General features: G+C 34.1%; 1 protein-coding gene across 3 annotated transcripts in view; it reads right to left on the reverse strand.

Annotated features, from left to right (window-relative positions):
• Positions 1-17,972: 17,972 nt before the first annotated feature.
• LOC123542313 (receptor-type tyrosine-protein phosphatase epsilon-like) overlaps positions 17,973-26,325 on the reverse strand; it is a 113,194-nt gene continuing 104,841 nt past the window's right edge. For all 3 annotated transcript variants that reach the window (XM_053530956.1, XM_053530958.1, XM_053530961.1), the window contains 11 exons: positions 25,871-25,996; positions 25,458-25,606; positions 24,781-24,916; positions 24,310-24,438; positions 23,930-24,032; positions 23,437-23,513; positions 22,877-23,011; positions 22,229-22,357; positions 21,598-21,758; positions 20,937-21,072; positions 17,973-20,003 (listed from right to left, as the gene is read on the reverse strand). In XM_053530956.1, coding sequence (XP_053386931.1) covers positions 19,920-20,003; positions 20,937-21,072; positions 21,598-21,758; positions 22,229-22,357; positions 22,877-23,011; positions 23,437-23,513; positions 23,930-24,032; positions 24,310-24,438; positions 24,781-24,916; positions 25,458-25,606; positions 25,871-25,996 — 1,365 coding nt within the window. In that variant the 3' untranslated portion in view covers positions 17,973-19,919. The remainder of the gene's footprint in view (positions 20,004-20,936; positions 21,073-21,597; positions 21,759-22,228; positions 22,358-22,876; positions 23,012-23,436; positions 23,514-23,929; positions 24,033-24,309; positions 24,439-24,780; positions 24,917-25,457; positions 25,607-25,870; positions 25,997-26,325) is intronic.

Raw genomic sequence — 26,325 nt, forward strand, 5'->3', positions numbered from 1 at the left:
CGGCATGACATTGTGTTTCTGTAACGTAAAAATTCTCAGATTAGAACGAACACACACTACGTTTGTTTAATTTATCCTCAACATTTGTTTTATTTATCCTCAGATTCATCACAACGAGATAAAGTATTAATGCACGTATTATCATTTGTGGAGAGCAGGTAAAACTTGTCCTTCTTTTGCTTATAAATAATTCCAAAAATATAGATTTTAGTCTATTCTAAATACCTTGGAGAATTTATGAAATAAAGAGATATAAAAATAATGTTCTGATAGCTTTAAGTTATTCAATTTACATTGACTATCGCAGCTATATCAAAATCGCGTTTTACCTATGTATACGTATAGGTGTTTAAAATACATAGATGCATAATCGATCTTCGATGTTCTAACACGTCTACACATATATTGAACGTATGCGCCGGTGTAATGAAGTATTTCGACCCCCATAGAATAATGACCCCTCGGTCATTATTCTATAGAAAAAGTGACCTCCCGGTCATAGTATTATGACTTCCAGATCATAGTTCGCGTGAAGTAAACTGAACCTCACGAAGGATATTGACTCCCATAAAAAAACGACCCCGGTCGTTTGCTCAAATTTAGTGATAAATTATATAGATTTGCCCTTGTCCGTCCATCCGTTCGTTCTTCCGTTTGACCATTAGCCCCAGATACCATCATTTGGCACAGAAATCAGAGCATTCCGCAACGGGAAAAGGGATTCTATTTCTACACGCTTTATCTTGGTGTTTACATTTTTTTTTCAGGAAAATAACAATTCACAATACGTTCACAAAACACACCAATGTCAATAATCCCTGCAAACTTCGGTATGAAGTAATTCTTCAGAGGAAAACTAAAGAAACTGCTAGCATAGAACTTAGTATTAACAGACGTTGCAATACTTAGCTGTGGCAGTAAAGTACGGTAGCGGCAACAATAGAAAGTAGTAGTGTTAGTAGTAGTAGTAGTAGTAGTAGTAATAGTAGTGGCAGTGGTAGTTGCAGTAGCAGCAGCAGAAGCAGCAGCAGAGGAATAAGTGACAGCAACAACAGCAGCAGGGGAAGAAGAGGTAGATGTACAAGACGTATTAGTGGAAGCAGGTATAGTAGTATCAGTAGTAGCAGTTGTAGTAGTAGTAGTAGAGGTAGTAGTAGTAGAAGAAGAAGAAGTACATGTAGTAATAGCAATAGAAGTAGCGGCACCAGTAGTAGTAGTACAATCAAAATGTTCACTATTAGCAATGGAGGGTATTAGAGTTGTAGATCTAGTAAAATTGTCCGTTAGGTTTGGTGGGGATCACTTTTTAATAGTCTTTTTAGGAGCCGGTGTTTTACACGGAAAGAGTAACATTTTTAAATAGAATAACGTCCGGGAATCGATATTGTATGAGAGTTCGAATGAAGTAATTTCGGCAGTGAGTATTTTACATGGAAGGATTCACTTTTTTCTATAGAATAATAACCGGGGTCGTTATTCTATGAGATTCGAAGGGAGTCATCTTTATGGAGTCAATATTTTACTTGGAGGGGTCAGTTTTTTTTCTATAGAATAATGACCTGGGGGTCGTTATTCTATAGAGTTTTCAAAGGGAGTCACTTTTTTTAAGAGGCGTCAATATTTTACAGTAAAGGAGTCACATTTTCTATAGAATAATGACCGGGGGTCGTTATTCTATGGGCGTCGAAATACTTCATTACACCGGCAATGTAGAGCTTGATACTCCATACAAAACAACATTGTTTTATTTTCATTGAATCTGGAGTAACAACACCACCCCTAAATATATTTAGATTTCAGAACTGCTTGAAACTGCAAGCAGGCAACATATCAATAATTTAAAGCATTCTGTGGAATTCCTGACTGTCAGTTCAGTACAAAAATGTGTATAATACTTGAATGAACAAGTTATATTAAGAATAAGGTAAATGAAGTCATTTAAACCTGGACCTGTATAAAAAAAAACATTTAAAATTAACTATTACACAAACTTCGCGAACCCCTTCATAGAGGTGCATGTGTGTGATTACATTGAGTCTTTCAATTTCTGTGAAGCCCCGCATTCAGAATTTTACATACAATGTAATTGTACCTCGACCTGTAAAATATGGGATTTTTTTGCAAGTTTTGAACATATGGTGCAATCGTAACTCCGAGAGAGGATTTTAAAGTTATAATACTGGCCACCGAAGATTACGTAGCGAATTTTTATTGGGAGGTCATTTTTCTACAGCAACGCATAAAACATCCGTTCACGAAGACATTGACTGGATAAATTTACCTGTAAATTGACAGATTCCATCGATGGAGGCGGATATAAAAATGTTACTTTCTGTTTCAGTGACACAACCGCCACCATTCGGATACGTCCGTGACTACGCTAAAGGAAGTGGGCTAATCGTACGGTCCCGTATGAATAGTGAAATAAACCCTGGTGGTTATTCGTACGGCAGTTTTGTATTACATTGTACTGAAGTCATTCAACTGATATGTTTCCAACCGATTTCTTAAATTTTCAGTCGCACATAAACAGAAAATGATTTCGAATATAGAAAAAGGCTAATTTTATGTCTGCATGCAATATTGTTGTCATCGTATGACACATATACATTAAGTGTGAAAAAAAACCTATAGAAGTTCACATCATCGTTTGAGTATCATGTAATATGCTTACTTTTTCTTTCATATTTCGGTTGATAAGACTAGTAATAAGTCTTCTCTCTCACACACACACACGCACACGCACACACACACACACACACACACACACACTCACTGAAAGACGCTGCTAAATATCTGAGCGTAAAACTAAGTAAATAAATGTACACACTGTATCTCATTTGGTCAGAATATATTGATAACATCACATCAAAAGCAAACAATTCACTTAGATTCATCAGAAGGGGAATAAACAAAAAACAGCTTTCAACACAATGTCCGCCCACACCTTAAACACTGCTCCTCTATAAAAATGAGACTAACATTTACATGTCTTCACTTGGTATCAGCAGTGTTCCACAAGATTGTAGGACGGCTATCGTTGTCCCTGTATACATAAAGGGCCCACGATGCAAAGCCAGCAATCACAAACCTATTCTCTTACTTGCAATTGCTTAATTCCAACTGATTGGGCATGTTTTAGTATCAAGTATTAATCATCTAGATAAAAAAAATGTGCTTAATTCCTTCCAACATAGCTTCCGCTCAAAACACAGTTGTGAATCTCAATTTTTATTAAAGTTTAGTCAAGAATTTTTGATTACCTTGAAGCTAGTAAATAGACAGACCTAATAGTAATGGATTTATCAAATCGTTTGTCAAAGTCGATCACAATCGTCTGGTCTATTATTAATTATTATTATACCAGATTTATATAGCGCCCTTTTCAGGATCAATTTTATGTTCAAAAAGGCTTTACATAGTTCAAATGCAGCCACACAGGGCGCATAAATCTCCTCTATTAGTACAGACACAGAGCAATCTGACCAGAGGGACAGAGTGAGACAAAGCCCTCCTGACTCAGATACCTTTAAATACAATACGAACACAAAAGGTCTTCAATCAGATATGCCACATTTGGTATCAAGGGTACCGCAAGGGTATGTCCTTAGGCCTTGCCTTTTCTTAACATGTCCGTCACCTGCCAGGCTGCACCGTAAGACTCGTTGTTGATGATACAGTAGTTTATCTCACTATAAATATCATGCATGATTGTGAGACTCTCTAGCAGTACCTCCTTAAATTAGAGCTGTGGAAAAAGACCCGGTCAAAGGAGTTGAATTCCGATAATGCGAATTGATAAGGGTATATAAAAAGAAATAAAAAACATTGCTTTTCGCTATAAGCTCCATATCCACGAATTTAAAACTATAAAAATGCTTAATATTTAGGCGAACCAGCAGTGTTAGATCACAAAAAAGACTAACAAGACCCTAAAATACATGAAAAGAAATGATCAAACAAATGATAAATGTACAAATTTAAGAAACTCCGTATAAAACATGTTCAACCATAATTGGAATATTGCTCAACTGTTTGGCATTCAACAATCTCTAACACATGGAATTGAAAGATTAAGAAAGGATGCCGCCAAATATGTCCAAATCAAGTATGTCTGTAGATGAAGCATCACAGAAATGTTAACTGTACTGGCAAATGTTAAAACAAAGAGAAATAATTTCACATCCTTGCATCCCTGATTCTTTTATATAAAATCCGTCATTCGTCCATTGTTTTTTTTTTGTTGATCAGTACCGGCTGGACTCTCAGGACCTTCACTTTTATATTCCCTTCTTTCGCACCCATTATCAAAAGAACTATTAGACTCTGAAACAACCTACCACATCATGTTAAATCTAGTGCTTCTCTTAAAGAGTTCAGGAGTGTTGTATATTGAATGAATTATATGTGAATATATTTAGAATGTTTTAATGCGCTAGCTCCGTATCTTCCCGCCACACATATACCTGGAATAGCCAGTAGTCAGTGTATGTGTTCTCTTTCTAGCACACAATCTGTGGCCATATTAGATCTATAACATAATAAACACCAAATGCAACAAGGCGTGGCCTAGATTGTTCAAAATTGAAATATCTGTTTTATCATCTTTTAACCTGTAACTTGTAATATAATAGTATTGATTTTAATTTTGCACACTAATTTGTGTTTTCAATGAAGGCTTGGTCTAGGTGCTAGGAGGCGTGGGCAGTGTTTCATTTTCCATTACTACTCATGAACAGACTCAATCAAACCGAGTCTGCAATTTTCTCTGTTTGTATTGTTCTCGGTGCTTCCGAGGGACAATCATCGGTGTCGACAAGACAGTCGCCTCCCAGTCACAGTCAGTCATTGACAATGGGGACTATCCGGTTCTGGCTAACATAACTTAACTGACACTGTTTTTATTTTCTGATGGTCGCATTCATTTAGTTATGGCGAAACCCCATTTTTTAACAAACCAGTATCAAACCGCAACATCTCGCACAGTCTCTCGTGAGAAACTCATGATGTCACGCAACAGTTCAGAGCACGTGGTTATTCTTGAAAATAAGTATCAAAATTGTACCTATTTATAAATTTATATTATCACATAAAATCTATAAAACAACATACAATTTCTCAGAAAATGTCAATAAATAACGATTCTCTACAGCCTATTGGTTTTTCAAAATGAAGAGTACCCCGACCAGGCGACAACTGAATGATGGACAAAATATTGCAGACAGGGGTACCAATTTGAAACTTGTGTTCAAATTATGTTGCATGGATTATTTATGCCAGATCAAAAGTAAACTTGATTAGAAATATTGTATAGTAAAAGGTGAGTCCGTTGCATTTGATAAAATTATAGCACGACAGACTTCTGGAACAAAGGTGTAAGGTGTCAGTACGGGATTTATTTTAGCTCAGAGAACCGTAACAGCATATCATATAAACATCTTTGAGCTGAAATTTTAGCTAGGGACTTCTGTGCAGATGTAGACAAATTGATTATGAAACGTACGGGACCGTAATACGAGCCACGCTAAATATGTTCGTACGGGACCGTACAAAGAGCCACGCTACATTGTATTTTAAGAAACAAAACAACATATCTAGCACATTCGTATCGCATTTTCTGGTAAACTGCCTTTCCTTTTATTTAACAACAGGCTAAACTATATAACATTAATGCATTTTTTGTAGAAATGGCATCAAAAAGCAAAATATTTGTACATTTCTGCATTTATCCGCCGTTTTACACAAAATCCTATCACGGCCGACCAGCCATTGTTTTTTCCAACGTATTTAAATTTTTGTCACGTGACACTGTCTTCGTAGGTTTACGGAATTCGGCGAAGCCTGACGAGTGAATTAGTGTAAAGCTGGTCATTAAATATTTCATGGTTTTATATCCATTCGTATTTCAACAATATTTAGCCATCCAAGTCTAACTAACGGGCGAATTTGTTCATTAGACTGTCTTCTACAAATCTACAAAGTAATTTGCTTTAATTTAACGGTGATTTTTACCAGTATTGATTACTTTAATAACAGAGAATTGTAGAAAAATGGTAAAACTTACAAATACCTACATAGCTTTCATTCATAAATAACACTAAACGTATTTTTTATGTATTTTTAAATGTCTTTCATCAAGATCATTTTAAGACTACTTACCAGTTCTGAACAGCAGTGGTATCAGCATGAGACATCCAAGCTTCATATTATGCTAATAGACAGTGCCGACCAACAGGGTAGTTTAGTATGATATTAGCTTCGGATGACTCGTATAAGTGTTGGACAGTTTCTAAAGTATGAAAATCTGTCAATGAACATTCAAAAGACTGTAAAGTCTGAGCTTTTTTTACAGATTAAAAAAAAACTCGTTTTAAAATACGTGTTTAAAAAACATAGATACATTAATCGACGGACCCATGTTCTTTACACGTCTACACATATTTTCATTGAGTTTTTATCTTTACATTTCACATTTTGCACAGTTCTTTCAACCTTTTCATCATTGTCGTTCTCGATGTAGCAATTTCATTATTGTTGTCATTTTGAACTCAAGAACTCAGGCCGTTTGCAATACTGTGCGAGTTTACTTTCATAAGTCCGTGTAAAACTGTATTAGATCTTATTACTTACGGAAACCTTTTACAAATCATACATGTATAAGGAAATTATAATTTTAAGAAATTTGTTTGTTTTCTAATCCTAATGATTCAACGGAAATGTTTAAGCATTGAACAAATAATTTTTGTATGTATATTGCACATAACAAAGTTGTGGGTCTGCAACGTAACAGAAATACGGATAACAGATTATGATTTGAAAGACGGAAATGTACTATATTATTACCTGTCAGTGGACTGTGTTTTATTGAACCAGTGCACTATCGATAAAGAAAAAATATTCTTAACGGTTTTGGGATTTCCTTAATATATTCAAAATCTAAACAAATTTGATTTTCGAAGGAAAGATATTAAGTTCATAATTGAGTACTTTCTGTCGAAGAGTATTTTATTCCTACCATAAACCTACTTTCACTCAAAGTTTTCATAGAGCGTAGGTTCAAACCCCACTGAGACCAGTCTTTCCCTTATATTCCTTTTTTCTAGAAAGTTTTCTTCCGTTTTAAATACTTTTTATTGATTAATTGAACAAAAGTAGAAATTTTCATTTGATAAGTGATTCCTGGCTGTTCAAAGTGAAGTCACCTCTGAAACAGAAATGGGAGAGTTAGACATCATTAAAAACTGCGTTACATGCGGTTAAAGTTTTCTATTTTGCCTTTAATTATAAATTGTGACAGAAATGTTGGTAGGTTTTACTTCTGTCCTAGAGATATTTTGAACTGAGTGAGAAAAAATTTAAAACAGTGCCACAGGACTCGACCTCAATTTTTCAATGTTGGGGCTAGAATTCTGTATCATTAAATCCGTTTACTTGGGGCATCCTAGAAAACAAATGATAACGACAGTTTCAGCATGTGTATTGTAATTGATTAACAATAGTTTTGACGTATCTATCTCTGCAAATGTTTTGAACAGTAACCATCACGTTGAAATTTGTCTCTTATTGAGCTTGAGGAAATATTATAAATTATAAAAAGTTTATAAAGAAACGGATCGATAAAAGTTTAACAAGACAGTCTGAAAGACAGCTAAATTCCTCGCCACTGCTATGGATAGTGAAGGTGTTAACCTTTGATTTTAGCTGTGACCTTGACCTTGAACTGACATGGCTGACTCATAAATTCTGCACAACGTCTTGATGAGGTGATCATTTGACTCAAGTTTTCTTGAAAATCCTTCAAGGGGTTTAGAAGATACAAAGCTGAAACCTCTGACCTTCAGTTGTGACCTTGACCTTGAGTTGATATGACTGACTCATGAGTTCTTGATGAGGTAATCATTTGACCCAAGTTTGATGGAAATCCTTCAAGGGGTTTAGGGGATACAGAGTGGACACAAAATGGAAGGCTCAAACCTTCGACTCTTAGGTGCGACCTTGACATTGAGCTGGCATGTTGACTCATAATTTCTGCACATTGTTTTGATGAGGTAATCATTTGACACAAGTTTATAAAATTCCTTCAAGGGGTTTAGGAGATATAGAGCGGACACGAAATGGAAGGCTCAAACCTTTTACCTTGAGTTGTGACCTTGACCTTAATCCGACAAGGCTGACTTATGAGTTCTGCACATTGTCTTGATGAGGTGATCATTTGACACAAGTTTCATGATGATCCTTCAAGGGGTTTAGGAGATATAGAGCGGACATAAAATGGAAGGCTCAAACATTTGACCCTAAGTTGTGACCTTGACCTTGAGCCGGCATGGCTGACTTATGGGTTCTGCACATTGTCTTGATAACGCATCATGAATTTTATCTTTTTGAACTGAAATTTACGTATAATTGCACGACAATAGACGTTATAGTTTGTATATTAATCTTTAACTCATTTACAAGTATTTTATGTTAGACAAATACTACAATATTTGTTATTGTTATACTACCTGCGGTTAATGCTTCAACGCATTTGAAAAAAAAAAACATCCCGGAAGATATAAAGTACTGTTGACGCACTAAACTACCATAAAAATGTAAACGAAGATTATTTTACGACTTTAAAGTTTAAAGTTTCAGACAATGCGAATTTTGTATACGTTGAAAGTAACTCTTTCATACTTTGTAAGCGACATTTTTCTCTCTCAAACATATATAGAACTTTGGCATTGAAAGTGACTGGTTTTACAACGTACTGGTACAGGATCTTAACAAACCCTAACAAATATCCAAACTATTTTGCTTGAAAAAATGAGAAAATAGCAATATTGTTGTAGCTGTCTTACCAATATCTAACATATATGTTTACTCACTTTATATCTTATATGCACTGTATACCAAAACGGGTAGAAATAAATATGTTGCTATATTCCACCCCAGCCATGTCCGAATAGCTTTAAACTATCATATATATTTGCAAAAATCGGCACTTGAATAATAAATACACTCAACGTTTTGCTTTATGTTGCATATATTTTTCTTACAACGGAAACTTGGAAAATGAATACGTCCCTTTGATGCACGCTAGTAGGAAAGGGCACCACTTATTAAAAATGTGAAGAATGATCCCAGAATGAAACTTTAAATAACACGGCTGCAAGGAGTAATTTTATCTTCTTCGGTTGCAATAGGGCAGGGTATGACCTTGTTAATAACAAACCTTACGTCTTCAAACGACATGCTTTTATATTAGACATCATGATTATCTCTTAAAGATAAGATTACACCTTTAACGGCTTCCTAATGTTTTCCAGAAGCACAGAGAGGTCAAGAAAACCCGCCAGAGAAAAATGTCATTCTTTATTGCTTAAAATGGCATGCATTTATATAAGACACCAAGAGAAAAACTATACACGGTTAATCAATGTTTTCTTAAACAATTCATCTGAAAGCAAAAGTGGTTCAAAAGAAACGTCTTTGGTTATTGTAAAGGACATTTCAAATAATTCTGAACGTATCCTATTGTAAGAGAAACAAAACAAAACAAAAGAATAATTTGGTAGTTAAGAGGAAGAGGTAAAGAAGTTATAATCCTGCGCTTTGTCCCTTCACCGCAGAGCCAGAATGGATGCTATCACGTTCTTCTAATCAGTGCAATATCACGCTGTGTAATAGGGTTACTTCGCTTTATATCACACACTGATAATACATCGGTTCTAGACGATCGTTGTATCGTGTTACTTGGCACTAGATAGGGTAGACTGACACATAAATTGGCTAAATTGTTCAACTTTCCAACTGGTCAAAAAAAACCAAAAAAAAACATTTATCTTCTGTCAGTAAGCTGAAAGTACCATTTTAGGTGTCTTACACGTCTTAAACACGCACCCTATCCGAAGTGTTGCTGCTTGAATCTGGTTGGTTGCTTAATACCTCTAATATTTCTCTCATCGAACCCACTTTGTAGGGGAGAAACAAACCTCTTAAAAACGCATAAACCAGATACCACAGAATTTTAATCTCAAAAGGCAGCTATGACCGATTGCATTACAACATCATAGACGTCATGACGTAACGTGTCAGTAACCGCGCAATGCTTATAGCTATATATTCTAGAAGAACACGACTTTTTGGGAAATATAGACTGTATTCAAACGGCAATTGTTTGCATAATTGTTTCACGAATCGTCCGTTATATTGACATGTCGTGGGTTATGCCAATGAATACGAAACAAATGAATTAAAATAAAAGCATTCTGGTCTCAAACAACTGTTACAGAGTAAAGATTGAAGAGAAATCGTAATGGTAGACATAAAAATAGTTACGGAAAATTGCATTTATATCTTACATTTATAAATTCAAAAGAAATAATTAGGGATGTTTACAGCAACGCTCGTCCTTCTGTGACCTTAATAACAACATATTTGATGTGTGTAATATCATATTACATGTATATGTTTTGGCCCTATGTAGCGTATGTTACTATTGTTTAAGTTACCAAATTTAAAGGTAAAATGGTAAACATTTTATGTACTTGTATACCATATATCACATTTAAGTGACTCAACATATGCATTTAAGTTTCATGTAGAAAGATCAGTGTCGTCACATCGACTGTTTAAAAGCAATACATGTTACGTATGCAACCAGGCGAATTGAACTGCACGTGCATATTCATTATTACGTATGGCTTGATGGGGCGTGGTTACTCTTTTTGGAGGCAAGCAATAATATTTAATCTATTTTATACTAAATTATCTGCTTAGTTCACTAATGTATAAACTAGGACAACTGTGTTTAGAGATGAAAACTGTAGACAGTTAGTGTCATGCAAATTGAATTATTTATTTGATGTGTTGCTCCTTAACACATTGGCCGGATGCACCTTTTACAAAATAGAGAAAATAATAAAATAGATTAAAAAAATGTAACTGTCTGAATGCCATATTAATGCTACATGAAATAAACAATGATATGCATTCAGTAATGATACTGTATATTTACTAAAATCGTATATATTTTTGCACATTTATTGAATATTGCCTGTTAAACTTCCTGATAAGAACTAATATATTCATACTTTATAGTGTTATAACTAGTATTTTACGAACTAACTGTGCAATAAGCTGTGCTGGTCATCTGAAAATCAAATCACTTTAATTTACACAGCTACTAAGTTCATAATTATATTAAACCTATATTAGGGTAAAAATGTTTGCTGATTTAAAAGATAGAATGTAATAGGAATACCTATGCAATTGCCGGATGGCTATGCAGGTAAAACCTCCAAGTTGACGACGGATGTTGTCTATTTTAACACAACCACCATTAATATCCTAAACACACTTACACATGATTCCTTGCCCAAAAATTTATTGCTTCGATACAGTTGAGAATGAATAAACACTTATTAATTCTTTACACACCGTAATACTTTAACAGTTTATTTTATCATGTATAGTCATATCATCGTCAAAGTATTCCAACAAAAACGTAATAGTCTGCATATTACCCTTGGGACATATATTACAATACTGCACGTGGTTAATGCTGCATAAATCTGAAAAATGATCCTCGACCCGGAAGATATGTATACTGAACAATAAAATTGTAAACGGAGATTGTTTAAAAATAGAAAAAAAAAAAGCCGTAAATGGTTTTAAGTTTCAGACACCCATTTAAAGCAACTCTTTCACACTCTTTAGGCGAACGTCTCAAAAATCGATACAATATTGTACCTGTGTGAAAGAAATTAGTGATTCAGATTTATTGATACGTGTAATTTGCAAACTTTGAAGGATCCTTATAAATTACTAAACATATTGTGCGGAAAATTTTTGACTGAGTAGTCGTGAAAAATCAAAATTCTTATTCTATTTGGGCAAAAATTTAATTTTTCACTAATTTTATCATTTTTCCATGTCATCAAAATTCTTTTTCAACGTTGGTTGAAATGAATACAATTACTGTTTCTCTCGCGATTGTGTGCCCGTTGATTTAAAACTTTTTTGAAGGTAAATTGCAATTGTTTAAATAAAAAAAATAAAGCAATCTGAATTCATTTTCAAAATAATTTCCTTTCGGATATAACTATGGTGTCTTTTTTAGTATTTCCTTTGTTACGGCGTGATCATATATGAAATCTCTGAATGATATTACAATCTTACTTTATACGTTTGCATGAAAAACCAAATTTACCCAATGGACTTATGGGAAGCAATGAGACACACAATTTATGGTGTTACTGTTTACATTTGTAAGAATATGTGCTTCAACTGCCTTTCAAACTGGATGACATTGTTTGCCTTGTGGGCTGACGCATGCCGTTGTATAACAATTACACATATACTCATGGAAGATGAACCTGTCGTTGTAGGTTTCAGTACTTTTTATTTGTTTCAGTAAATTTCAGTTTGTTTTTGTTCTAATATATCGGGTTTTATTTGAACACATTAACTAATTAGCCCACACACTTTCGGCGAAAAATAATTTCTCTCAAAATCAATGAAAAGTGAGTTCAAGGGTAGAAAATAAAACATAAGTTTTTGGCAAGATATTCTTACAAATAACCAAAAATATTGTGCAGAAGGTAGTTAACCGTTGCAACGCTTTTGAAATAATGCAAACAATTATACTTACTTGTTACACTTTGACCAAAATTTGACTTTTATTCTCAACCCGTTTAATCATTTTTCAGTGTCATATATACATGTACATTCTACGCCAAGCTTGGTGTAAACGAACATGTTGAAATATTTAACCCAAACTGTGAGCGTGTAGCTTTAAACTGGTGGTATATGATATCTCAAGTGAAATTTATGTAATAAAATATTACGAAAGTAACATTGTAAATAAATGTATAAGGAGTTTCAGCACTAAATGTCATTACTTCCGCAGATCATAAAAACGGTGGATACACATTACAAAACATAATGGCTACTTTATTCGAAATGGAGACAATTTAACGTTGTTATGTGATCAGCCCATAATTATAACAGAATACGTCGGCGATGTATTAGTCGGAACATGAGTTGATAACGCAAAAATATCTCAAAGTTTCAGCATTAATTCATTTTCATAATACCAACTCATTCAATAGGTTCTTTAAATAGTAAACACAACAGACAGAATATTTTATTTCATTTTATTACAGTAACATAAGCCTATCTAGCTTTTTCTCTTCTATACCTGTTCTCTGTTTCTTACATCTAAATATATACGTTCTAAAAATATACCTGTATAAATTCTGTAAAAAAATCGGTTTGTATTTCACAATTAAATATAGACCGGCAGAAAAAGATTCCGTATTGTACCTTTTAAATTCCGCATTGTACCTACCGTATTGAATGCTGCCGGACTAATTTCATTAATAAGCATGACCTGACACAGTTCTACAAATAGCGCACATAAAACTTCACTTAGTTCCATTTTAATATCGATAAACATTGAAAATTTCGTCAAAACAACAACAATAACAAAAGGTTGAGCTATATAATAAATGGGTTATTATAACAGTAGCTAGATCTGGGATTTTGCCGATGCGCCTCATGAGATCCGATCTGGCAAAAATCCGCACGAGCCGAATACAGCATCCCAGATCATGCTACTGTTATAATAACCCTATTTTATGTAGAAGAAATGCTAGATGGCCCATGAATTTTTACTTTATTATATCGCCAAACTTTCTGTTTATTACAAGTTAAGAATGTGTATATCGGTTTAACAAAATTGAACACTAAACATGATAAAAGCCTGTAGCACAAACTTTTATTGACACGTTTGACAGGCAAATTTGTTTTCTTGAGACAAACTAAATTAAATTAAACCTACTTAAAATTGAAGGAAGTTCAACAATATAAAATATAAACCTTACTTTCCTTTACAAGAACAAATAAAATACCCTGTTACGCTATACAGATATCAAGTATAAAATAAAACATGCTCTTAAAAAGCAGACAAAAATCTAATATCGAATACAAAATAAGCAAATATCGAACATAACATAGGCACCGATGAAGACTAACGATCTGTATCAGTCATAAGATTTAATCTTTCTGACAAGAGAGACACATGTCAAGTATCAGACAAACGTTTTCTGATTCGAGAGACAGGAATTTCCCGGAACTCCTTCATACTATATATCCGATATATTTTTTAGTCGAATTAAATATTGACACATGTCTGGTATCAGGGAAAAACACTTTCTGATACAAAAGACATGGATCTCCCTAAACTCATTCATATCTTTTATCCGATATAAATTTTAGTCGAAGTAGATACTGGCACTCATGACTAGCTGTGCACAATTGTTCGCAAAACGCACCCGTATACGACTCAACGTACTAGGTAAAAACCGCGTGTAAATCGCATTACAAGCCTTTTTTAATCCAGGGCTACTGCAACTTATATGTTTGTCCCTGTATAATATCGAGGATATAATATCGAGGATATAACTTTAAAATTAATATTGCGATCTACAATTTGAGGGGTTTTACCGTCGATTCGGTTCATTGGTTAGGGCAGGGTGAAGGTATCAATTTGAGTAACATTTAATATTAATTTTACAGAGTAAATGTTATTATACGTACTACGTTTCATACATATGGAAAATATATGGTACTGTGTGATTTCTTTTAGCTTTCAAAAAAGTCATCCACATAGGACTCAACGCAAATGAGGACCTCATATAACGATGTTAAAAGCCTTAGTAATCGAGCTACTATGACCTAAATGTGTCCTTTTCTGGCCTTGAAAACATATTTGTGTGAATTAAGCTTTCGATCTACCATTTGAGGGGTTTACTGCTGAATTAGTTTTGTGTTTAGGGGAAGATGGCGAAGTCAATGTGGAGTAACAAATTGATATTTACGGAGCAAATGTTAAAATAGGTTGCATATGAAATAAGTATATCTGTAGCTGTTTTTTCGGGTTTCGCAATACGCATCCGTATACGACTAAACGCAGGTGTTTCTTTCTATTATTGAAGACATATGTTTAAAATTAATATTGTGATCTACAGTTTGAGAGGTTTCAACACCCATACGGTTCATTGATTAGGGCAGGGTGACGGTATCAATTTAAGTAAAATTTAATATTTACAGAGCAAATGTAATGGTATTGGGTGAATTCTTTAATCTTTCACAAAATTCATCCTTATAGGACTCAACGCAAATTAGGACATCAACTAACCATGTTACAAGCCTTAGTAATTCAGGCTACTTTGTTTTTGTCCTTATCTGGCCTTGAGCGGTGGTCAAGTGGATAAGGTGTCGGCCGCTCAATCCAGGGGTCGTGGGTTCGAGCCGCACTAGGGTCATGACCATGACTTCTCATATGACACCAGTACTGGTTTTTTCCAGGAAGCGGACTCGATAGTGGTTACAATAAGCTTAAAGCTTTCAACATAATCGAGCTAAAACAAATTAGTATAAACTGAAACATATCTCAGTATAGTTTTGGTCGTGATAACAATTTGAGCTCGGCCATTGCCATTGAATAAATATGAAACGTGACCCTTAGAATGCATTATATATGCGTTATACCTGGGCTTCGTGAGCTTTACATTGAATTTGCGTCAGAATTGTGCTCACGTCTGTGTATTTCGTTAGGTTTAGAGTCTAACTGAGACAGTTTTAGGTCTACGTGTAAAGCTATTCTGGTGGCGGAGAACCCTATAGGAGCCCCCCTTGTAATTTCTTGAGGCATGGACAGGCACCTTGGTAGAGCTCCAGGTCTAATTTTTATGATGCTTTATAAGTGTTTTATAGAGTAACTTTAAATTATGATATGAGATATTATATAACGCACAGCTTATCCATATGATGTATCGTGTTTGAACTGTGTATTCAACAAGCACGTGTTTCAGACAATATATGCTTTCTACGTGCTCTATCTGTTTAGTTAAATTTCCAAGCGTGCATCGTTTTCAAATCATTCATAAGCGTGTAATCTAAATTTACTTATAAGGAATTGTTGAAGTATTATGAGTAATATACTAATAACGTGATCACACATTTGACATTTGATCTGAGATAAATCAAGATATTTCATAACAATTCTGACACCGTTGTGTCTTTTTTTCCGCTAGAAGATCTAGAATACCTGTTAGGATTAGAGAAGTGTCTATTGAAATTTGCTTCATATATATCATCTGTCATTTTGTATTTTATCCATAACCACATGCAAGGATTATTATCTTCATTATCTTAATTGTATGAATAGTTTGTTCCAATATTGTCGGTTATGGCTGTATTTGGTTGATGTTCCTGTTTATATGGTATGATGAACAAACTTTAAATAAAAATTATATCATATCATATTATAATTATGAATTGCACTTCAATTTCTGAACCCTTAGACAACTGCTTTGATGAGAATAAAAGACAGCTGGGCTCCACACAAGGGAGCTCATCTAGAGCTAATGGTTTCTATTTCACATCTCTGGTATAACCAAGTCCTTGGTGGGAACCCAGAACTTCATTCTCCCTGAAAGGCTTACGCAGTATTTATCGTTGTTCTAAACAACCGAGTGAACAAAGAAATCTGACTTAGAGTTAATCCTTTTAATCTTCATGTGGTTACTGGCTACTACCAGAAGTAAAATGTTATGAATATGATCTGTAAGACCCCGTACCACAGCAAGGAATTCAACATACCGTCAAGCTGTTCTACCGAGGGAGCTGACGGAACGTGGTTGCTTTGACAAGTGACCATTATAATATTATTCAAATCTGATATATGATATAAGACGTTACTTTTCGGTTAACACTGTTCTGTGAATATTTCGTAAATGAAGTTTTTTTTTAATAATGCTCTATTTTCATAATGCTACATATTACTCGCAGCTCTGACTAATAATACAACCGTGTACGTAACTAACAAGAGTGCCAACTTGTCACAAAATACGCCCAAATTATGCCAGTTTTTCGAGTAATTAAAGGGCCGTAAGAGTGCCTGGCCGGTTCGGTTGGTTATCGAATTTGGGCGAGATATTATGTCCACAAACATTGTCAGCAAGTTTGGTGATGATCGGATTAAAACTTTTCGACTTAGAGAGCGGACAAGGCTAAATTCGCAGTTTCTCGAGTAATTCAAGGGCCATAATCCAAGAGAGCCTGGGGCGATTGGGTGGTTATCGAACTTGGCCGAGATATTATACCCACAAATATTGTCAGCAAGTTTGGTGAAGATCAGATGAAAACTATTCGACTTAGAGAGCGGACATGCTTTGGACATCGACCGCCCGCCGCCACGGGCGTATAAAAACAAGAAGGCTATGAAGGCCAAACCTCGCTCACCTAATCATTATTGCTACAGAAAAAAGTCGTAAAGAACGAATTAAACAGCTCTGAGACATTTCAATTCAAGCATTTATCAAAATTATTGTGTACATGTACACGTGGTTTGTTAAGGGTGTTGGTATAAGGGTGTTGGTACACATTAACATGAACAAATGTAAGGCTTACATGTGTTCCCTTCTCTTACCGGCGCGGGTGTCAGGGACTTGCCTGGCGGAAAATTTCTTTTGTTTACACTGTTCCGTAACACTTCCACATGGTGTAGCTTAGGAGTACTGGCTCTTGTACTTGGCTCTTCCCATAATCAGACTCTGCCAAACCATCGTACTTGTTTGCGGTCTATGCATGCAATGGATCTTCCTCTAGATTGTTTAAATCTTCAAGGCGAGGTCCCATCATTAATAGACAAGTATATACAAAAAATGGTTATGTTTCGGGGAGGCTGATTTTTTTAGCACGTGCATTTCTGTTTAATCTCTGAACTTTGTTCATAACTTCAACTTGATCGAGTGTTTTTTTTTCAGACAACATTATCATCAATAAGTCGCTTATGTTAATGAAATATGATGTATTTCACTGTATACATTTCGGGAATAAATGGTGGTAAATGACGTGCTTACTATTATGATATCAATATAGGTGGTGGGTCTACTGAAGAAAAAGCACACAACCATTCAGTCTATAGTTTTAAGTTTAATGAATTTAGTATATATTGGAAATTTAACAAATGTTTGCAAATCTTAAGCAAAACTATAAATAGAAAATTAAAGTGTCATGGAAAATCTTCTATATACACGTAAAGGTACATTTAACAAATAAGATAACACTGTCAATGATATCATAGTGCAAGACAATTTAATTTTGTTCAGTGATTTCCCATAGTTTATGTAGTTGTTAAATGATATATAAATAGTAAACAAAGTTAATAAGCATTAGTTGGTCTCAAAATGATATAATTTACATTATTGTTTCATTAACATACCATAAGTTTCTTCTTTTTATAAAATGAACAAAAGTCATTTTAAGGACTTGGGCGTACATATTCGCAATAACACAAGCCTCGTTCTACCACAAAACAAATGTTCAAGACATACAGTTGAACCTGTCTTAGCGGCCATCTGTTTTAAGCAACTACATTCCTTAAGCAACCAGACTGTGTCGCTTCCTTAGCTTGATGCATAACGGACTTGACTAAACCGTTTTACTTAACAGGCTACAGTTTAAAATGAAGATTTTTATCGCCTACATTTTCATTCATCCCTGACACAACATTTTACGTTGTATATGCGCCAGTAGTGTGTAACTACGTCAAGGGAAATAATTAATGTTTGAAGCCTATAACTAGATCGAATATTCATTCCCATTCAAGTTCAAAAGAAAAGGGGAAAAAAACAAGAGCTGTCGGAGGACAGCAACGCTCGACTATTCAACAGCCTTGTCAATTGAATGAATACAAAAGTAAAAAAAGGGGCATAATTTTGTAAATATGGGAAACAGAGTTATGAAACCTGCACAGTGCTTATCAGCTCATGATAGTGAAAATGTGTGTGAAGTTTCAATCCATTCCCATTAGTGGGTACTGTGATACCAGCTTACATATAAGAATCTAAGCAAAAACTGCTAAGTTGAAAAAGAGGCATAACTTTGTAAAAATGCGAAGTAGAATTATTAAACCTTTGCATTGCACGTCATATCATGACCATGAACAAGTGTGTGAAGTTTCAGTTTTTTCCCGTTAGTGGATACTGAGATACCAGCTTACATACAAAAACTTAACCAAAAACTGCTAAGTCGAAAAAGGGGCATAATTAAAAAAAAAAGCAAAGTAGTGTTATGGGACCTGCACATTGCATGTCAGATCATGACAGTGAACAAGTGTGTGAGATTCAATCCATTCCCATAAGTGGGTCCTGAGACACCAGCTTACATACAAAACCTTAACCAAAAATTTCTTAGTCGAAAAAGGGGCATAATTTTGTAAAAAAGCAAAACAGAGTTATGGAACCTGTGCAAATAAGTCAGTTTATCACAGTAAATAAGTGTGTGAAGCTCCAGTCCATTCCCACATGTGGTTACTGAGATACCAGCTTACATACAAAAACTTAATCAAATCGGGACGCGGACGTGGACGCCGACGCGGACGCCGACGCCGACGCATGAGCGAGTCCAATAGCTCTACTATCCTTTGAATAGTTGAGCTAAAAACGGTCACAGTCAATCTTGACCTGTTTTAGCGCAGCTGGACTTCCATAGTCAATATCAAATATCAAAGTAACATTAACACTTATTCATTTCCAACGAAGCAACAGTATAACACATTGTATTATATTTAAAAAAATAAAGTATAATCATATTTCTATTATACAAAGTGAGCGCAATATTAATTGCGTATTTACAAAAACGTATACAAAATAAATATACAACTAAATTGAAACTAGACGCATATATATTACTGTAACAGTTATCTACTTGATGCTGTTTCTAAGGTTACGAACGATGTATCCCTATCGCATATACATCTACGTCGAGCTTCCACTAAGTATTAGACATCCAATACTCATAGTTGGATTTTGGCTATATTTTATGTTACATGTTCTGTATTTCCGGCATTGATGATAATTTGGGCATCAAGTTTTGAGTTCAAAATTGGAGTAGATATCAAAGGTACGAAGATATTCGTTGACGCATTGGTGACAGAAAGTGTACTGGTCCTGAAATGAAACATTACAATGCTTTCAAATAGCATGAATTAACCCGCTAGAGAAATGTATATCAAAATTGAATACGGCTCTCACTAGAAAACGATATAATGTATCAAGATATCATACTTATGTTTAATCGCTTCATTGTAAATAGTTTTTTAAAAGCAAAAAAAGTATGTGTACATAGTGATGATAGCTCTGTAGAAAGATATGTACGTGTTCACATTGTTGATTGTTCAATGGAAAAAAATGTATCTTTTCTGCACAATTTCAATGATTCAAAGAAAAACATCACATGGCAAAAACATCATAAGATATTCTGAAACAAAACAGATAAAAATTATATGCGTTTTCAGTAAATCATCGAAATATTACAGTGAAATATATTTGTTTTGTTTTTTACAAAGAAAAATATCAAATACATTTTTCACATGTAAGATGAAAGTATCTTTCACTCGTGAACACCATACCTTTCATCTGCTGCTCACTCGTGAATGTTACACTGAAACAAACGAATATCCTCTCTAAAGATATAATATTAAATTCTATTCTAACACGACCAGCAAATAACATATATACACATAGAAGAACATCAGGCAACGGTTATTTTGCGATTACCCATGCGCATGCAGTGACGCCATCCGATCTAGGTGCGTATCACGGTCGTAAAAAGATAGTTACCATTTTTTCCAACACTGTTAGTACTAGTATGTCGTGTTAGAATCAAAATAGCAAGTTCCCAAATGTGATTTATCGTAGAATAACCCGAGATGTTCGTTCTTATGCGAAGCAATGTATAACTCAGACCTACGGCCTACGTGATATATTCTTACGCATAAGAACTCAAAACACGGGTTATTCTACGATAAACCACGATTGGGAATTTGATATTTCTTAATTAAACGTTATCTCTTCATGATCAGTCGTAAACATTTTACTCACTTTATTTGGAATTGACATATGTCGCCTATACTTGATTTGACGCACTGCGTTCACTACGCTTGTTTCCTGGTCAATTTGTGTTTTCTCTAACAAGTTGGAAACGACACAAAATAACCCACTTTTCTCCGCACCAGTTCTAAATTATAAATAAATGAGAGGGTGTTTCATTAAAAACAAATGTATTGATCAATAACAAATAACCATAACTATACGTATCTTCATATGCTAGAGATTGAGAGTATCTTACATTAGTTTAGTTATTTCAACAAAATGAAAAGATTTAGGAAAACAATCATATCAAATATCACTCTGCTGATCTCCCCCCGACCCCTGATTTTATTCATCCTTATCAAGCCGCTTCAACTGAAATGTCAATTTAACTACATAACATATTTTATTATTTATTCAGTGGTAAGAAAATTTGCATAATATTTAAAATTAATTGTGCTACAGGGACATAAGAATGACAGACAAATTCTACATACACAAGACAGGAGTTGATGCCCGTACATCTTCAAGTAAATACAATTTTAATTGATGAATGTAACTGAGATGATGTTTAATTGAATCTCTTAACCATACACCATTCTTCTAGAAAAAACTTGTTCTGACGAGACAGTTACTAAAAAAAGAAACATAAAAGAAACTGACATCTACTTACAGACAATGCACCAATATCGGTCCCTTTGATTGATTCCCTCCATACTTTACTTCCACATCTTTTACAAACTGTACAAACTTTGCTGGTTCTTCAGGAATGTTCTTGTTCTCATTCCACTGTGTTAATTGGATATGTGGAATTCTGACGTCTTCTGTACCAAACTAAAATATGTATACACAGGGATCAATTATTTATTCTGTTACGAATAATATTCATAACAACTCCGTATCAGTCTTAACATAAAAATCAGAATGTATCTGTGTATTTCGATTCAAAATGATGAAATAGAATGAAAACATAAAGCAAACATTTTTGTTAGTATAAATTAGACATGTGAGGATATGGCCAAGTGGCTAAAGAGGAGGTTTAACAACAGAAAACATTTGAATAATTAATTTAATAAAAAAATATTGCACTAAAATGTCGGCCTTGGCAACATCATAATAACATTTACAGATAAAAACAACGAACATAGTACTACTGTGCCTTTAACCTTGTTGCATATATGTTACAGTTTACTGTTAATTTACCTTTAATATAAGTGTCTAAATGGTGCAGTCATCTTATTCTAATAGTGACATATTTAAATTTGAAAATTAAAAAGATCAAGAACAATATTAATAAAGCTTACCTTTCCTTTGTGTACAATTTCCAATTTTCTTATCACATATTGCTCTGTGTCATTTTCTCTCACCGACTTGACTGTAAACGTGCCTTTCTTAAGTGTCTGGTTATCAGCCGGGTAATATAATCCAATTGTCTGAAAGACAATTAGATGTCAGTCACCTTTTGCGAAATATTGCAACAATATAAGCTCCAATTATTCGTTTTGTTCAGTAAGGGTTGTATGAACGTAGTTGACATTAAATATTCATGCTTTATAAATGTTACTCGGGTTAAAAACGTCAATTGATAGATACGCTTTTAAACCCAGTTTAAATAATGAAAGTTGCTTCTTTTGCAAATTTTTACAACAAACTTTATACGTATTTATGTTCAAAACTAGGTTATTATTTTATTTATTTTAAAACATACATGTGACATATCCTAATGTCTAACATTACAACGTAACTTCTGTTTTTGGTTTACTGTAATGGCAGTTGTGTATAAAGACAAATTAAAAGATGTAGGAACAATTCCCTAATACTTAATAAAAATAGGTCATAATAGCATAATGTGACCAACGAAACAGGCACATGACGCTTCAAGAAAATTGAACGTCTTACTTTGATATGGCTTCGACGAACTTTTGTATGAACCAACACGAATATATTATTACCTTGTCATCGACAGAATCGGTTTCCATGCTGACAATGCATGCTACTTTCTCTTGTATAATTAGTGTTAGAAAGTCAACAACAGTGTCTGGTAGAGGTGTCTGGGCTACCATATAACGGTTAATGGTTGTATAACTCTGTAATTGCAATTAGTCTTATTTTGTCTGTATATTTTGTTATTTACTTAAATCACATAGTTAGCTGATTGCTCTAAATTTGCATTTAGATTTTAATAGAAACAGCATATATATATATATATATATATATATATATATATATATATATATATATATATATATATATATATATATATATATATATTCCTTTCATGAACATTTACACGTTCCAAAGTGTTGTGCAGAATTGATTGTAAATAGTACAAGTAAACTACGAATTTTACACAAACAAGAATTGCCGTATATTGAATGTTAATACATATTAAACAATATGTGACAAATATACTTATATATTTATATATTTAGCTGACAAATCGAACGTATTTCATACAGTGTGTAATGAGTCCCTTAATAAATATTTCTAAGCACAACGAAAAGAGACTTACGTTAACATACACTGCATTTATATAATCGGAGGAACCCAGTTTTCTCTCTAGATACAGTTTAGGTCTGTTTCGGTCCCCTGCAATTTCAGGATATTTATGACAGGAGAATAACATTAAAACAATTGACTTCTCAGAATGATAAAGTATCACAAATCTTAAGTCTAAGATTAGTGCGCAGATACAATTATTCTTTATTTGAATAAGTATCTTTATTGCTTTCCAATAATATTCCCTATATTCTACTCCTCCTTTGATGTATTCTTTACAATCTCGTAGATTCTCTCAAAGTACAGGTATTGGTAGTATTATTACTGTGCACACATTAAGTGCATAAGATATACAAATCTTTAAAAAATATGACACAAACAGGTCTACATGTAGCATGTCAAACCTGATCTCACATCTGAGGTAAAAAATCTATTATTATACTCAAATGTTTGTATATTTATCAAAACATTACTTGATTCATATACATAGTGTCCATCTGTCTTACCGGGAATATCCGCTCCGACTCTGTTTTTATTTCTCAAAGCTTGGTTTCTCTTAACGGCATCTACTTCATCGTCTGAGCTTTGTTCAACAAACGCTTGGAGCTTCTATTATTAGACATATCACAATGTTTTATACAATTACTTTTTTGGTGTTCGTGACAAGGAAAAATGAAAACTAACTACATACACTTAAACCACATAATGTAAACCTACTTTAAGTTTAAAAACTTCCTTCTTCATGCTCTTAGCTTTTGACCTTACATGTATCAAGGTATTATTTCATGTCTAAGCACTGCCAATTCAACTCATCATATTTACAAAAAAAAAAAAAGCGAGATAGTTATAAAGTGATAATAGCAGTACAAATGCAGATAATTGTTACCTCAAACTTTTCCCCAAGATGATCATCTGTGTGTGATGTCATGTATTTATCAAACTTTGAAGCCTCCACAGCCTTGCTATCAAACGTCAGCGTGTGTACCAGTGCATTATGAAGGTATTGGTATTGCTCCTATTCATTTATTAATAAGATTAAATAAAAATCAATTTAATCCATACACATTGCTCTTTCATCACTACAACATATATATTCAATGTAACACTTCGATTTGATGAATATAGTTTTGATAATACTGGAACCTTCTTTTCACAAGCGAAACGATATGACCCTAATTACACTAATAACTCTATAAATCAACATGGTACCAACTTGTCCGCACCCTTGAGTGTAAATAAGAGGACACAACTTCATTTAATAATTGTTCAAATGTGTTAAATTTGAAAACAAGTTCAACTAAATTATTTCACTTTGGTTTAAAAGAAAGTACATTTACATGACCATGCTAATACATACAGCAGTTTGCACCATGTTAACTCTCTGCTCCCTCATGTTCCTTACAAATGCGTATATATCAACTTCACCTTCAGCCTCACCTTCCTCTGTCAGGCTATCTAAGGCAATATACGTTCCTGTTCTGCCTATACCGGCACTGAAAAGAGTAAACTGGTAAAGAATAATACTATCTGATACTACCTAAATGTACTGTAAACATGGTAAAGGCAACAAATCTATGTTTAAATTCGAACATTTTGAATACAACTACATACTCACGGTAATGATTAAGTAACGTTACACATTAAGGAGCTATGTGTAATTCAAACGTTATGAAAAGTTCGAAATTCTCTCTAATGGTATAATTCGTGTAGTGCAACTTAATGCCTCTGTTAACTTATTATTATATCATTGCAAATTTTTGGCAATTTGTAATGGTGCAAATGTACTGCTATGTTCAAGAGTTGTCATATTAATCTGAACACCATTCAAAAATAAAACAAAACATTATAGGATTTTTTTTCGCATGAAACATCACCAGGAAGTTTAATAAAAGGTTAACTTAAAAAGTGTGACCTGAATATCTTATACACGTATAACTTATTCCAAGACCACTCTGTGGCTCAGCAACCACAACTCCCCCACCCCCCACCCCCCACACACACACACCCAACACGCCCCAAAAGAAACTACGATACCTGCAGTGCACAAGTATAGGACCTTCTAGTTCAGTCTTAGTACTGATGACCTTCTGACGAAATTCTATCAAGCTTGTGACGTCATCAGGCGTACCTTTATCTGGCCATGCCGTAAAGTGAACTTGAACGATTTTTCGTTTTTCCGAATCCTGAAATTATTGTTCTTTCTCCGTAATTTCTTTTGGAGATTACATATTCCATTTCAAAACAAAAACTGCTTTTTCAAAAGGTAATATATTAATACATAGCAAGGTTAAAATGCAGAATACATAAGTTAAGGTTGTCTTCTTGATTAAATAAATGTTGGAAGGTATAACTTACTTCAGTATTCCATGAATATTTACAATCAAATTATTTTTCCGAGAAGAACTTTTTTCTCAAATATATATGCACTTTTTGTATCAGTAACATACTTTCTGGAGAGTAAAGGACCTGCCGGTATAGTCAGCATAGCTTTCTTCACTTTGACACGTGACTTGTATACTTGCATACTTCAAACTAAAATCTTTCTCCGGCCAGTACTGGTCACATTTTGGCGCCTGAAAAATAACTCGATAGCTTTGATGTCTATTTCAATGTGTTAGATTTATAAGAAGTTTTGTTGTCAGCATATATTTAAACAAACTACATAATTCCAAAGGCAGAATCTGATCAAGAGAGTTAATATAATGTAAACTATCACTTACGCCCCATAGCACTGGCTCCTTGATACCAAAGATCCAAATGAGTTCAAACACGGGGATATATTTTACGACGGTTACACGGCACTTAAAGACTGCTTTTGCTCAATTATAATAGGATTTTGAGAATTGTGTTCAAACTATAGCGAAGAAATAAAGATGTGAGAGTTACTGTATATAATACTAAT

This window comes from Mercenaria mercenaria, chromosome 19 (genome assembly GCF_021730395.1).
Source record: "Mercenaria mercenaria strain notata chromosome 19, MADL_Memer_1, whole genome shotgun sequence".
Lineage (NCBI taxonomy): Eukaryota > Metazoa > Mollusca > Bivalvia > Venerida > Veneridae > Mercenaria > Mercenaria mercenaria.